Genomic DNA, 16297 nt, shown 5'->3' with positions numbered 1-16297 from the left:
CTACGGCGCATAGCTTCAGCCAATTAAATATTTTTATGCTAAACTTGAGCAACATCCATATAAAATCCAAAGAACCGAAGTACAGCGCTATCGTAATCAATCCTATGATCTATATGGAATCCTGAAAAATATTCTTATGAAAATTTAAAATACACTCATTTTCTACATTTTCTTATGCTGATTTTTTAGAATTTTCTTTTCCAGTGCAAAATGAAAATTTAACTATGCCTAGAGACGCTCGTCATTCTTGGTCTTGTTTGGCCGCCATGTCTGAAGTTCGTTGTGTCTTCGGAGGTCGTGTTGTGCTACTCTTTAATGTTTATAGATTTCAGTGATTTTAGTTATAATAAGACGATGGATTTATACAAATATTAAGTAATTATGGTTTAGTTTCTTGTGTGGAGTGACTATTAGACTGGAGCAAATCGATACATTTTGCGTTTGAAGAAGTTACTCTAACATCGTATTTTTAGTTCATCCGCCATATTGGCGTTAATATCTCTTCGTAAGTCTTTTTTCATAATTTTTAGCTTTACTGGTATTATTTTGATGTAATTTTCATACTATTTTGTTGCTGTTTTCATAGGGCTGCATAATATGTAAAAGTAGAGTGTGCATGTTGCTTGTATTGAGCAATATATCGACTTTTTGTTCATGGCCTCTTTAGGGCAATTTTCTCCCATTTCTAGTTACTAGCGTTGAGTTTATTTCGATGATATTGAATCTAAAATACTCCTTCAATTGTTGACTATAGTATTGGTTATAACTGATTGTTTTAGAAACATTGTTTTGTAGTTACATACTTGTTTTATATGTACCTGTTCATATTCCTATAAAATGAAATAATTGTAAGAAACAAAGCTGTACCTACGATATATTTTGATTCATAATCTATATTTCTCAAATATATATTAGTGCCAAATCTGTTATTTTTTTAATGTTTCTACCTATGTACCTGATACCTGTTTATCGCTGAAATACAAAGCTGAACCGAAAGAACGTTCTAGATCAGTTATACACTCTCTTGAGCGTCATGCTGCTATGTATGTTGCTTATGACTCATTTTGCAAGTTACAATTTCTCCATGATTTATCATTACCAAAGCTTGTAGTTGATGGTGGTAGAAGTATTAGTTTGATGGATGATATATAGGTGCATGTCTAAGGTACACACATGCATGTTGCAGGTTATATTGGCATTATGAAAGTATCTACCAAAATCACCAAAAGTAGGTTAGAGTCTGCCTGTAGAAATGTTAGCAACTGACAACAACCTAGTGTTTGGTTATCTAAAGTTAAGGTTTGTGCTTTCTACCTATATTGTGAGGAATGTGTAACCACTGTGGACACCAAAATCAATATATAATTTAGGTCAAACATTTTGTAGATAATCAAACATAACCTTGAATCATGTTCTCAATTCTTTTAAATACATTGTAAATGCATAATGTTTTTCTCATACATGAAATTCTAGCAATGTAAAGACATTTTGATGCATCAGGAATTAATAAATCAAAAGTTTTATAAACCAAATAGCTTGTTTGGTTATCTTAAACTGAACAAATTTTATACTTTCACTATCATTAAGTAGTGATTATATATTACTAACTTGCTTATAACCTCATCAATTAAATCTTATGGTTAGGAAAGTGTTACCACAATTTAGCTATATTTGAAAAGTCTTAACAACAATCATTTCCGTGCTTGCTGTTTTGTTCCTATTCCTATACACTGCTTGTTATCTGCTTGTTGATTACAATATTATTATGTTTGCATGTTGTTTACAAAGATTGATAGAACTTAAGAAGAGAGGGAAATCATTCATGGCTGAATTACTTATTAAAACAGTTGATAATATGATATTCTTGATAATAATTTAAACTATGTGGGCTTTTTTGACACAATCCTATAAAATTATTTAGTTACTGGTATACACCATATCAGTATTGGCATTAAAATAGTTTTTAAATAACATTTTGACCATTGATTACCCAATATAATGTCAGGTACATTAGTTTCTTGCCTTTTGCTCAAAAGTTAACTAATAAGCGTTTGTACTTAAGTCGGTTACAAATATCTTATTAAGCTCAGGCTTTTTTACCAATTATAATAACTTATAAACATAGCTTAAGCATAGTATTTCAATAATTTTAGACTCCATGGAACAAGTTCCTGTTTCATTGATAAAAATACACATTCAGGATGTAGACAACCTTCTGCCTTTCACTTGAACTTGATACCTTAAGATCTTTTTCATTATACAGTACAGCTCATTCATGAAATTGAAATGAGTGTTTGGCATGAATATTATATTGCTGAATTGGTATCTCTTTTTCATCAAAATATTATTGTTAGTTTAGTATACTGCATGTTATTTGTCCTTATTTATGTAATTTTTATTTATAGGCCTTGGAATAAATATAGTAATGAAAATAATGTTTCAATCTCTTGATGCCTTAACATTTTCCATCTAATGATAAATGTCTGTTACAACATTAGTTGTATATTAGATTTCAATGTTATATTTATTAGGGTTAACTGCATCGGTGTGTTATGGTTTTGTTTTTTTTATTTAATTATGTAATTCGTGTAACAAAAGTTATGCAAAAATAATTCATTTCAATATTTAAAATTACTTTTTGCTATTGTTGCAGGTTAAGAAGATTCAGCAGTTTAAAAGGGCCTTTGGTGCTTCAATATTCTTATTTTCCTACCCTGCAGTCCGATGCAAGGTAACATACTCATTTACTTATATTAGCCGTCCTTAAACCCGAGACTAACAAAAGGAGTACATTTATGAAAGATTTCAAAACATGATGCAATATTAATATACATTGACATAATAGCGATATGTTGCATGCTGTGGGGAGTATATTATAACACTCAATATATTTCTTTCAGGTAGGATATTTATTTGTCTATGAATGGGATGACCTGCTTCTAGGTGCATAAGCACCAACATATTTATATTATGATAGAATGGTTTAGTGTTATAAGAGGATATAGCTGATGCCTCTTAGTCAGAAATTGGATGAGCCTCTTGTTACAATTGAGGTGAGAGTTCTTTGATGGCTGTACTTTTGTTGTCTCATGTCTATAAAAATACTACAGTAGTGGTGTCACTTTGGCAGGTAGATTGCTGACTCCAGCACGATGCAGCAAGCAGTCGATCCTCTCGCGACCACAAGCACGGTAAATTCTCATTTAATCATCTCTAGGCTTCAATAAGTTCACCATAAAATTTTTGTTTTTTGTCACATTTATTGCATTTTATTTCAATTCATTACTTTCGTTAAACAGCCGACCGCGGAGCCGGTCAATGGCGCTCCACCCGAAGAGCCCGCGAGGCGGCAGGGGCGGATGACGAATCAGCTGCAATTTCTACAGAAGAATGTAATGAAGGCAGTGTGGAAGCATCAGTTCGCTTGGCCATTTCACCAACCTGTGGACGCGAAAAAATTAAATCTTCCTGTATGTATTTCTCATTCCTCCATTTTATTAGCTCGAATACACTGTCCATGGTCAAATTTCTATACTTTATTTTTCATTGTAGGATTACCACAAAATAATTAAGAAACCTATGGATCTGGGGACGATAAAAAAGCGGCTCGAATCCAATTACTACTACTCAGCTCAGGAATGTATTCAAGACTTCAACACCATGTTCACCAACTGCTACGTCTACAACAAACCCGGCGAAGACGTGGTCGTCATGGCACAAACCTTAGAAAAACTGTTTTTAAACCGGGTAAGTAGCACGCACGCTCAATAAACATTGGAAAAGGAAGCGAAGGAAGGAAAATAGCCAAAGATAAAATTCTGTTTTTTTAAATAAAATAACACCGACACAATCAGTCGCTAACATTGCGGTTACCCTGCCATCTTCAGATAGCGCAGATGGACAAGGACGAGAAGGAGATCGAGGCGCCGTCGAAAGGCGGCAAGGGCGGTGTGAAGAAACGCGGCACGAGCAGTAGCGGCGGCGCGGGGCCGGGCGGCGCGACCCCGGCGCCGGCGGGCCCGCCCGCGCGCCCCGCCGTCAAGGCGCTGCCGCCGCCGCCGCACCCCGCGCTCGTGGGCTCCACCAACACCACCACCACGCCCGCCATCACCACGCCCTCCGTCACGCCGCCCGCCACGCACACCGGCCTTCCGCAGCAGGTATGCTCCCGGTTTACGACCTACGTTACGTATACAGCTGTATGTAATGACATAGAAATGTTTCATTAAAACCGCTGCTATTTTTAGGTGGCGACGCAACCCTCTAGTTTTCATGTAACGCAGCCCGCTGCACCTCCCGTTACGGCGATACCGGCAGTGACGTTATCGCAAACTCAACCCGCTAAGGTCAGTATAATGAACGTTTTCAAAAGTTGCTTGTAATTTTTTTAAATAAGAGAGTTAGTTTTAACTGGAACATTATTTGATAGGTGAAAAAAGGTGTTAAAAGAAAAGCCGACACTACTACACCGATGGGTAGTTCCTTTGAAGGTGGTTATACGACGCCTACAATTGATCAACAGAGTGGTCCCAAACCAGCAAAAATATCCACAAGAAGAGAAAGTGGGCGGCAGAAAAAGGTATATTTACGCGATTGTTTATTTTCCATATATTTTTCCTCTATGCCGAGTTCCAATAATCTTGCTGCCCAACATGTTGCAGGAATGCTTTTGTCCCTAAGAGATGGCGTTTTGCCGCAATCGCTGTGCTAAAAAGTGTTTATAATGTATTCTTAGGTTATGGTATTTACCTATGGCCAGTAGTCTAATGTAAAAGATGAATTGATTTGAATTATTTATGTACACAGGCAAACAGGGCAGGTGATGATAGCTTCAAAATGGGTGGGTTATCTCCAAGCGGAGCTGGTGCCTCCCACCATTCTGCTATGACTCCACAGATGGCTAAAAGTAAAGAGAAACTCTCAGATGCACTGAAAAGCTGTAATGAGATTTTAAAGGAACTTTTTTCCAAGAAACATTCAGTAAGTTTCATGAAAATAATACAGCTGCAGTATTTGGTAATTGTGCAATTTGTCTTAATTATCTGTTTCTACAGGGTTATGCGTGGCCGTTTTACAAACCTGTAGACGCCGAATTACTTGGACTGCATGATTATTTTGATATTATTAAAAAACCTATGGACCTCGGGACTGTGAAGCAAAAAATGGACAGTAGAGCATATAAAACAGCTGCTGAATTCGCTGCGGATGTACGTCTAATATTTACAAATTGTTATAAATACAATCCTCCGGACCACGATGTTGTTGCAATGGCTCGAAAACTACAAGACGTCTTTGAAATGCGGTGAGTTCTAACTTTATAAAAATTAATTTCATCATGTTAAGGGGCTGGTAGCCTATTACTGATACATCCACAATTACAGGAACTCGCTTACTTAATAGTTATTGGTCTCAAGTTCTTATTAATCTTAACAACTAATCATATTTTATTGCTGCAAAATTTCGTTCATGACTTAAAAATTCATTTGGCTTAAAATGCGTTAAAATGAGAACATGTTTGATGTATTTCGAGAAGCCAATAATACTATTCTTATTAGGATATCGGATTTTTTGATAAAAGTATAATTGCAGTAATATGATCAACATAATCAGGTTCATCACCCAAAATACATAATTTGCTCTGTTCAAATTTTTATGGACCAGACATGACAGTGAAGACTAAGTAACATTTTATTTTGTATATATATCCATAATTCTTATTTGAAAATTGTTGTCTTATTGTCATAGGTATGCTAAAATTCCCGATGAGCCTATCCACGTAGGAGCTCCTCACATGGACAAGGGAAGTTCAGCGTCTAGTTCAGAATCAGGATCCGAGTCAGAGTCCGAATCGGACGATTCGGAAGAGGAGAGAAATAATAAAGTTAAGCTTCTAGAAAAAGAGTTACTCGCATTACAAGAAAAAATGAGAAAATTAGTAGAGGAATCTAATACAAAAAAGAAGGCGAAGAAAAAAATGAAAGATAAGCAGAAAAAGACATCAATATCGAACAACGCCGTGCCGAAAGCGAGCGCGACGACGGCGTACACGGCGAAAGCGAACAACATCGGCGACAACCTAGGTGAGCCTCGGAGCCGACCGCGGCGTCCGTCCGTCGGGTCTCTCGTCGGATCGAACTCGGAACTAACGCTTTTCCCGTGTACAGCGAGCAGCGGAGCGCGGGGCAAGGCGGCGAGAGCCCGCGGCGCGGGCGGCGGCGGCGCGGCGGGCGGCGGCGCGGCCGGCGGCGCGGCGGGCGGCGGCAAGGCGGGCGCCCGCGCCGCCGCGCCCGCCAAGAAGAAGAGCTCCACGCCCACCGCCGCGCCGCTGCCGCACCCGCCCGCCGGACACCACGACTCCGAGGACGAGGACGTCGCCAAGCCCATGTCCTACGACGAGAAGAGACAGCTGTCGCTCGACATCAACAAGCTGCCCGGTACGTTATATGAGCTGCCCCTCGCTTTTTATACCGCCCGGTCACCACTGCGGTGCCATCGGCGGACGGAATTTTTTAAGCATATTTTGTTACCTCTATTGTCTTGTTGGAATAGTACGTTATTATATTAACACTATTTCGACTATTTCGATAGTCATCGCTTGTGCTTTATGGGTACTAATTGAGTAATATTGTTTGCAAACAGGAGACAAACTCGGCAAAGTGGTGCACATCATACAGAGCAGAGAACCTTCATTGCGAGATTCTAATCCGGACGAAATCGAAATTGATTTCGAAACATTAAAACCGTCTACGCTTCGGGAACTAGAAAACTACGTCGCGTCATGTCTTCGGAAAAAGACACGTAAGCCTTATTGTGAGTGGATCCAGCATTATTTACCTTATTCCTATCTTTCCTTTCCGTCTAGCTCCTCACTAGTGGGTTTATTTTTAATGTGCACTTTTCAACTTGTTATTCAAATTACACAGAATTTGCGCGATCAAATATTTTAATTTGTTCAATTTGGTACTAGCATTTGCCTCAATAGCAATTAAATGTTATGCAAAGGCAGTGGGATGAGAATGTGATTGCAATTATTCTAAATGGTTTGTATTTTTAACTTACGTAAATTTATTTAGTAGTTCTTCACGACTTAAATATAATTAAACCTGTTAGAACACCCATAACAATCCTGTAACCCCATTATTTTTTCTATCCTTTTTATTTCCTATTTATATCCCTACACCTTTCCTTTCCATCCAATTGGAAAATAATGTTGGTGAAACATTAGTATTGCATTTTTTCTGTAAAGCAAACATCTCACACTATTTTTGCTTAACAGATCGTAAGGTATCTGGAAAATCTAAGGATGAACAAATAGCAGAAAAGAAACAGGAATTAGAAAAAAGGCTACAAGATGTATCTGGACAGCTGGGATCAAATAAGAAACAGCAACAGAAAAAAGGTTAGTACAGTTTGGTTCTGAATCATTTATAGAAATTGTAAGTTAGAACCAAAATTTTATATTACTGGTGCGTGACAAAATTCCGTGAGTTACAATTTATCTGAGCTATACATATACTAATCACCTGTGTGGGAAAGAGTAGAAACATCATCCATAAATATTACCGTTGATATATTTTGGTATGTTATAATAATGTGTGATATTTGTCAACAGAAGGTTGTAAGGAGGCGCTGGGCGGCGGCATGTCGTCGTCGTCGAGTTCGTCGGACTCTTCGAACTCGTCGTCGAGCACCGACACCAGCTCCTCGGACAGCAGTGACAGTGAAGCAGGTTAGATTACATTGCCGACGACTTACGTAATCGATTACTATCATTTCGTTCACAGACAGACACAAAGTTAGCACTGAGTGGTACCTTCATTGTACCATACGATGTAAATTACAGTTTTAGTAATAGATTTTAATGATACTTGCATTTAAATTAAGATGGATATTTCACTTTGTATGGATATGTTCAAATGCTTGAGATATATAAATAGTTATAGGTTGTTAGCAATTTTTTTCGTATACTTTTCAAAGACGGACTTTAAGGTTTTTACCTTTGCCAGTATTTTTTAACATATGACAGAGACACACTATATTTTAAAATTGAAATGCAATTTTAACTGTTAAACTTTAATTCTAGTCTGAAATTAATGTCAGTGACAGTATGAATGGCAAGAGTATGACCACGAGAAGGGGACATCAGCTGAAGAGAATGTAGTTGTTAGTATGAACTTGTATTAGTGAAATGACAGTGTGTCTAGGGAAGGCGAAGGCCCCCCTTATTTTATATAGTATTTATTTATTAAAGCCTCATTATTGAGAATTTAAAACATATTTTTTTTATTTTATGGGCAGTTGTTTTTATCTCATTTATTGTTTAGTAAATGAGTGGGTATAGTGCATCCACTGAGTGTTAAATCAGGAGTGTTAGAAAATAGTGTGGATAATAGGTATTATTTTGTTTCCTTAAAATTAGCCAATGTGAAAGAAGGAAAGGATTCTAGAGCCATAGTATGATTGTGTTAGCTAATTGTTTCGTTAGGTGGGGAATAAAAATTTCTGGTGCTTAACAATGCGTATGAGTTTAGCCAAGACAGCACCACTATTCACAAGAGAGTTAACAAATTCTTAAAATTCCCATAATAATTGTGTTCTATGTTTGTGTTGTGAGTATGAGTGAGTACTTTGAGAGTAGTTTTGAGTAAATATAATTTCCATTACTGTGATATTGGAGAGGGATACCACCTGAAGTTTGATTCAATATGTATAATATCGAGTGCATAGTCGGCTGCGCGTTATAAGAAATGTTGGTAAAGGCACAAAACCATTGTTAGTGAGAAGGAGAAGCCAGCTTTGGTGTTCGCTGATACTATGATATTGGTGCCGGTAAGAGAAATGTTATTTGGTTTTCGCTCATAAACCAATAGGAAAATACCTTTTCACATTAATATTTTTAACTATATCATGTCCTCAAATGCGACGTTATTTCATTTGCATCCTTAAAAATATTGATCTTTATATGAATATTACTATTGGAAAGTTCAGATCTCACGGTTACTAATTGCTTTTGAGTGTGAAATTTAAACCCACATAATAATGATTGAGGCTTGGAAGCTACGATAAGCACAAGGATAGATAGTAGTGTCGGTACGTCCAGTGTTGCGAAGCGAAGAGGAGCACCGAGAGCAGCTGGCGAGTCAGCGCAGCACGTAGGGAATAATGCAAACAATTGTGTAAGGACGGATACCAACTTAGCAAGCAAAATTAGCCCCATCATTGTCTCAGTTCTCATTTTGTTACAATGAGGATGTATTTTTGTGACATGTTGTAGTTAAAAAATTATTTTCTGAAAAGGTATGTTTTATTGGTTTAATGCTTGATACACTTTGATGCTTGCTCTCAAAAGTTTATGTGACGTGTGATCAAAAATTGTCTATATTTGAGAATAAAAATACCTAAAGCTGGCCTCCTTCCTTCACAAATTGTTTGCATACTTTGTTAATAATACATAATAACGAGTATTTTTATACAATATCTGATTTTGTCATGGGCACTAGACTTTTTCCATTATCTATCAGTGAGTTGCCAAAATAATTGTTACGTCAGGCATATAAATTATTATTTTGTAATGTATATTAGAATTAAAAGGAAGGCTTTAATTTGTAACTAAACATGGTTTTATAATACTACTCGTTTCGGTATATGCTGATACTAAAATAGTAGTATTATTTATACCTGAATGTGAAGTACTTACAATGGATGCATTGCTTTAGATACATGAGCCAGTTTTAGTGTATCAAACATAATGTATTTTAAGGAAGTCTGTGAACATGTAAATGCTTGAGGTAACATTTTTGGAGCCTGGTAGATACTGACGTTAAACATTTGGTTAGAACACTTTTGATATGCAAGCAAATATGAATTTATTCATGAGTGTTCTTTCTACTTTCATATTTGTTTGAAATCAAGCCTAGATTAAAGTAAATTGGAACAAAGTACTGCTTCTAATACAGCTGTATATAATGTTATATAATGAGATAAAACTATGTACCACAGTCTTGAAGATTGAAGTAACTTATGTAATTTTAATTATTTTTTTATTTGAAGTTATAGTTCAATAATCAATAATAAATCTATGTTTTACAGACCATTTACTAAAAAACGTCAAAAAATTGTCTTTTCTATTAATTTATTAGCTTTTTTCATAAATTTCAAATTACGTAAAAGCAATTTTTGTAACTACTTAGGTTGTACAATGGCCTAAATAAAAAATGATTATATTTTGATTAGGCATGTTGAACCAACGTTGGATGTAAATAAATTATTTATGTCACATACATCACATTTTACGATTGACCTAAAATGTAAAATGTTGAGCATTTTACTTGTATATTTATGTTTTATTGTCACCTTATTTAGAAAGTTTTTACACTATGCATATGTACCTATACCTTTTATTTTAGAGTATATTATTCGGATTGAGTAGCTCAATTAAAACTGACTAGAACAATTAGAGTATAACATTTTGTTTGATTATATAAGAAAAGAGGGAGGAAGCTTCCAAACAAGAACACCATAACCAATAGTCCAATACTTACATAGTATATATTTTTATCAAGTACAATTGCAGGTTGCTTCAAAAGATCTATAATATAAGTTAGTATGTAGTAAACATAATATTTTATATAGGAGTCCTTCCTTGCCGGAGGATATGAACAAAGAAGTTAATTGTATACATTGCAATAAATTTGTCAGAACATACTAGAGATTATCTGTCAAGACTTGGTAATGTTAATTTGCTTTTATATATGGGCCCGTTAGTAAAGAACTGATAAATCTCATTGTTATAGTCTGCTAAATAAATAATAAAACACCATTTATTTTGTAGCTAGTTTATAAATTAATAAAAATAGTTGAAATGGTATACAAATGTTATAACTGACCTAACGGGTTCTGAATTTGTTGAGAGATCCAATGTAACTTTGATTTTAAGCAAATAGTATGTACACATGGTGCAATTAGTTATTTCAACGCAACATTTAGTTGTAATAATAATGTAGAGAGTTGACATGTAAACAGAAACACTATGTGTGTTAAATTTTATGTAAGATTGATTTAATCAACTCATGACTTAAAAATTAATAGATATAAGAGTGAGTGGAAATAAACTTTGTATATATTTCAATATATAACAATTTAAGTAAATCTTTTAAGTAACTTACATTGAATTTCATTTGGCTGCCCTGAGATCTGAACACTAGGTAAAATCGATATTTGTCAACAATGTTGACCTTATTTTAATAAGTCTGTGAAAGCAGTTTACAAATGCTATATATTCATTTTTTATGTAGCAGTGAGATATCAGTGAACATTACATGTACACATGGCTTCTCCTCTCACCCTATATAAATCTTTGTATGAAGATTAGAGAGTACTGGGACTAGGAGTGTGATGCTGTTTGTCAAGTTAAGTATATTTGTATAGTAGTAGGTATTACTGTTTAGAATCACTGTCTATTTCGTGCATCCTTATTTTTGCAGGTACCGGTCCGAGCAGAACGCCCAAAAAGAAGGCGAAGAAGCAACACCAGCATCCACCGCAAGCCGTAAATATCTATTTTGTTCAATTGAACATACCTTTTTGCCAATAATATAGTTACTTTTGACGACACTTATATAAAAACAATAAAAGAAGTCGATTTGTAAAGTAACACAATCTAAATCAAGGCCTTTTGTATGTTTACTTGTCGTAAATCGAATCATAAGTGATTGAATTTAAACAAGATGGAGGTTTTAAAGATGCTTCTTGTTATTTTAGCAGAAGACCGTACCACCTGTGGTCGCTGCCGTAGCTACGTCTGCGCCTGCACCCGCGCCTGTGGCGGCCGCACCCGAGATGGCGACGCCGGCGCCCGTTGAGGTGAAGACCAGTGTGGCGCCACCGGAGGTGCTTCCGCCACCGCAACTTGAACTCAAGGAACCCATCGTGCCGCCCGCGCCCTTGTTGCCGGTGCCAGTTCCCGTGTCCACGCACCCCACCAACTCTATTCCTGACTCTTCCCTCGCTCCTGTCGTTCGTGTACCGGAGGAAGTGAAACCAGTCATTAAAACTGAAACTCGAAATGGTCTCGATAAAGTGGATCCGTCACAGTACATAGATCCGATTGAAAGGTCTCTGGCCAGTCTCGAGAGAAGTCTGAAAGCTGACGTACCTATGGATGTCAGTGTCGGAGTTTCGGAGTCATCGATGCGACTGGAGGAGGAGTTCTCGCTTCCGAAACCTCAAATGATGGCGGACACCGCTCATCAAAACTTGATGGCCCAGCTCGGAGGACTGACGGAAGTCGCCCGAGTGCCTGAGATTAAAACTGATATGTATCTTCCATCCCATAATGGATTTGTCGACAAAATGCCCCACGAGCGCGAAATGTTAAGGCCCGACGTTAATCCTAATATACCCAGTATGACAGGCGTTGCACCCGTGTCATCCATATTTGATCCGTTACCATCGACGCAACACAGTGTCATTGCACAGTCTCATCACAATATGTCTAATCCCTCTTGTTTGTTAACACCTGCCGTAAAGAAAGAGGAAATAAAACCGCTGCTCACGCCGAAACCCATTGAAGACTTAATGGGAGTTCCGAACATGGTGACGAACAATATGTCCGAACGGACCAAGTATGAAATGGAAAAGAAAATGGAAGACCCGAAGAACTCTAACTTTGTACAAGCTTTCAAACTCAAGCAAGACCCGAACGGTCCACAAAAAATGAATCCGTGGTCCTCATTAGCGCAAGCTGGTAGCCCACAGAGTATACCAAATATGAGTACCAATAACCAAATAAAACAGAAGCCAGTTATCATCGATAGTTTCCAGGTAGGTTCATTCGTAAATGAATAGCTGCTACGGCACAACGTGTAAAAATCTGTTTTACTCATGACGGAACATTATTTTTAGGCTTTCAAAAAACAGGCGCGTGAAAAAATCGATCGCCAAAGAGCACTCATCGAACAGCAAGAACTAAGGAAAAAAGAACAAGCCGAGAGAGAAAGACAGCGGCAAGAAACGGAAAGGCGACATCCCGACGAGGATAAGATGAGGTAAAATCGTCAGCACACTGTAAATCCCCATCGAGAAGTCGATAGCTATTCCTAAAATACTAATCGGAGGTCCACAAGTATCGGTATAAGAAGCAACATGTTGCACACTTGCAGGGTGGGGCAGGGCGTGCGCAAGGCGGAGAGCGCGGAGGTGGCGTCGCCCAGCGTGTCGCCCGTGGCGCGCGCCTCGCCGCCCGCGGCCGCGGCCGCCGCCGCCGCTGCAGCGCCCGACAAGCCCGCCGCCTCTGAACGCGAGCGCCTACGCCAGCGGGAGCAGGAGCGCCGCCGTCGCGAGGCCGTGAGTATATTTTGTTTTTCTAGCTTACTAGTTGCGCACTCGTTTCGATATACGATTCATATATGCGGTCAGCCCTATATAATTTTTAATTAATGATTTCGTTTTTATACATACCGACAAACTTTTAACTCGAGTTCTGAATTGAACGTTTCAGATGGCGGGTCAGATAGACATGAACATGCAGAGTGATTTGATGGCGGCATTCGAGGAATCGCTGTAATGTGCTCCCGGGACGTTATAATAAATTGTACATATGAGTATATAAATATAAATTTTACGTCAATGCAATCGATAATTATGGTGATAGTGTGACACCGAAGTGAGTTTGTGATCGTCTCGTGCGTGAACCAGTTGACTAACATGTGGTTAAGTGCTGTGAATAGGTATACTTAAACTGTTGTAACGTCATTATTGATTTCGTGGTCGCATATTATGGGCCTTTACTAGAGGGTTGCATTTTAATTAACATTAACTTGTATTATAAGTTTGTATGTAAGGTCTTAAAGGTAAACAACTCTCTTTACATTCGTAAGTCTATATTTATATTTCGTTTTAGAGGCGTCTCCTTCCTTCCATAATTGTTTTATAGTGTCTACTAATGACTATAGAAAGGTAGATTGAAATTGGAAAATCAACATGTTTTATGTTATTTGGTGAATAGACAATCAAAGAAACTATGAAATCTGTTACGTGGATTCACACCTTTCCTCATTGCATGGCTGTCTTATTTGAATGTTTCGTGAACAACATTTATTGTTGACGCTTAGAAATTAGAGGAGATAATTGTAAGTATATTATGCCATAATATTAGAATGTCGCTTGTAATTCAACATGCAATGGGCGATGGCGTGGGTTTGTATTTATTAGTAAATGGAATTTCTGTTACGTATTCGATTTTCGATAAATATTGCTTAATGTTAGTAGATTTTTTATCAGCCTGTCATTGAAACAGATCAAATGTCATACATTTGATTTGAAATATATTTATTTTACATTGGAATATGTCTTTTTATGTTTGTAGATAGATAACTCCAGTGAAATGTAGTATTTCTTTTAATCCGACTGCATACTCATACCATGATGAGGAATAAAATAATAATACCAATAACAATGCTACACAAAACATTGTAAATTGTTAAGCAACTTAATTTCAACCATTTACTCTCGAAACTCGAAATCAAATGTAGATATGAAGTAAAATATATTGACATTCCATATTGTAATGTGTTGTTTAAATTGTTATTTATGTTTTATTTTCGCCAATTTGTGCAGCTGAGCATTTTTGACGAGACACACATAGCTTTGCCTTTGTTTGTGATAAGACGCTCAATAGTGTAGGGATTTAACACTTTAAGTGTTCCTTATAAACAATCCTATTGAGGAATGTTAATTTCTCCAAGACCTTTAGTCACAATTATTGATTTATTATTCGTTTTGATATGAGATCTTTTTACCATAAAATTGACATGAAATCATTTGTACCTTGTTACATAAAATCATTACCCTAAGTACTTTAATAAAAGGTGTTATTTGAAACAATTATTTTTCGTTTACATCCAGGGCAGATATGTCATTATCTGTGGCGTTATAAACCAGGCAATACTTCCGCAGCATGTTTTCCACGCACCGAATTGCATAGTATTGCAGTGTATGAGTTTTGTGATATGGCGGCGGAAACGTATAAGAGCTTGCAAGGACCAGTCACTTTCCGTAGTCAAATTGAATATGATTGTTCTGTGCACTTATGTATACTGGCATTTTTTTTGAACAGTGCACACTAAAAATCTTAAATAATATAAATTACACCTTAAATGGACATCAAACTAGTGTGAAACAATGAAAATAATAATCATCTGATTACAAAATAATTAATAATACCTTGTGAAAGTACATTGCAACCTCGGCAAAAAACGTTATAATGGCGTAGTTCAGCCATAGACGCTGAAGTATATTAATTGCGCGACCCCCCGATACGTATCAAAACTTAAGTGTATCGATACTAGGGCACTGGGATCCAATCGACTATTCGATGCACCAATACACAATTTGCGGGTAGATATTGAGTTGCAATACTTATCGAGTATATCCATCTAGATTAGCGCCAGTATACTTGAGCAATGAATATTCTACATCAGGATCATAACATATCGCATATCCGAGATACTATTTTCATATTCGACCAATCTTACACCGTTGACCCAGCAACTTCTAGAAGATGAGGATAAACATCTGATTAAAGCGAACATCATGGGTCCAGCGGTGTAATGTTGCTATCAGAGTGTCGTGGCGACTGCACTCATGTGAGTTACTTTAAATGGCATTTGGAAGCATATAAAGGTAGGTATCTGGATGGATCACGCACATTTTCTAATTATCTAAGCCCCTATACTAAGACCTGAGGATCCGAGATTTTGGTTTAGGACTTGAAATTTTACCCAAGCATCGTATTTAGGTGTTCAGGTAACTTTTGAGTTTGGTTTGAGCTTTTAGCCCGGTGGATGGTCTTTAATCGAAAGTTGAATTGAATTATATTGTCGGAGCCAGTCAGTAATTCAGAATATACGCTAGTTATTCTTAAAACTAATTAGATGGCCAGTTTACTACCTCTGGAAAAGCATTAATTAAATAACCAAGTGGTGAGAGACAGATGTTTAAAACGTTTGCTGCTATATTGCCTACTAGATGTCGCTGTCGCCCGCGTGGAATCCCTTCCCGTATACATTCCGATCCCTCGGGAGCTCCGGGATAAAAAGTAGCCTGTGTTATTCTGGGCCTTCAGTTGCCTATATACCAAACTAGCTGACCCACGCAACTTCGCTTGCGTCACATAAAATTTTTCCCTGTTTTTGTATAATTTTTTACTGGTACTCTGCTCCTATTGGTCGTAGCGTGATGATATATAGCCTATAACCTTCCTCGATAAATGGACTATCTAACACTGAAAGAATTTTTC

The 16297-nt window shown here is 37.2% G+C and overlaps 1 protein-coding gene across 7 annotated transcripts; it reads left to right on the top strand.

The window, feature by feature from the left end:
* The first annotated feature begins 39 nt into the window (after window positions 1-39).
* Window positions 40-14883, top strand: LOC142983557 (bromodomain-containing protein 2-like). 7 transcript variants are annotated; one of them, XM_076130551.1, is made up of 21 exons: window positions 41-505; window positions 2654-2731; window positions 2901-3053; window positions 3135-3191; window positions 3300-3470; window positions 3553-3747; window positions 3888-4160; window positions 4248-4346; window positions 4430-4579; window positions 4807-4980; window positions 5055-5302; window positions 5746-6080; window positions 6165-6434; window positions 6640-6798; window positions 7277-7399; window positions 7613-7729; window positions 11484-11548; window positions 11764-12822; window positions 12904-13046; window positions 13161-13344; window positions 13499-14883. In XM_076130551.1, the coding sequence occupies exons 3-21, from the start codon at window positions 3009-3011 to the stop codon at window positions 13562-13564; spliced, it is 3933 nt and encodes a 1310-aa protein (XP_075986666.1). In that variant the 5' UTR covers window positions 41-505; window positions 2654-2731; window positions 2901-3008; the 3' UTR covers window positions 13565-14883. The 7 variants fall into 7 exon arrangements, with proteins under 7 accessions (XP_075986622.1, XP_075986666.1, XP_075986656.1 ...); XM_076130541.1 differs by having other exon boundaries at window positions 11761-12822; XM_076130507.1 differs by having other exon boundaries at window positions 40-505; window positions 5746-6434.
* Window positions 14884-16297: the final 1414 nt, after the last annotated feature.

The sequence above is a fragment of the Anticarsia gemmatalis genome, chromosome 2 (genome assembly GCF_050436995.1).
Source record: "Anticarsia gemmatalis isolate Benzon Research Colony breed Stoneville strain chromosome 2, ilAntGemm2 primary, whole genome shotgun sequence".
In the NCBI taxonomy this organism is placed as follows: domain Eukaryota; kingdom Metazoa; phylum Arthropoda; class Insecta; order Lepidoptera; family Erebidae; genus Anticarsia; species Anticarsia gemmatalis.
The sequence above is the reverse complement of the archived record's forward strand: the minus strand, read 5'-3'. Positions and strand labels throughout refer to the sequence as shown.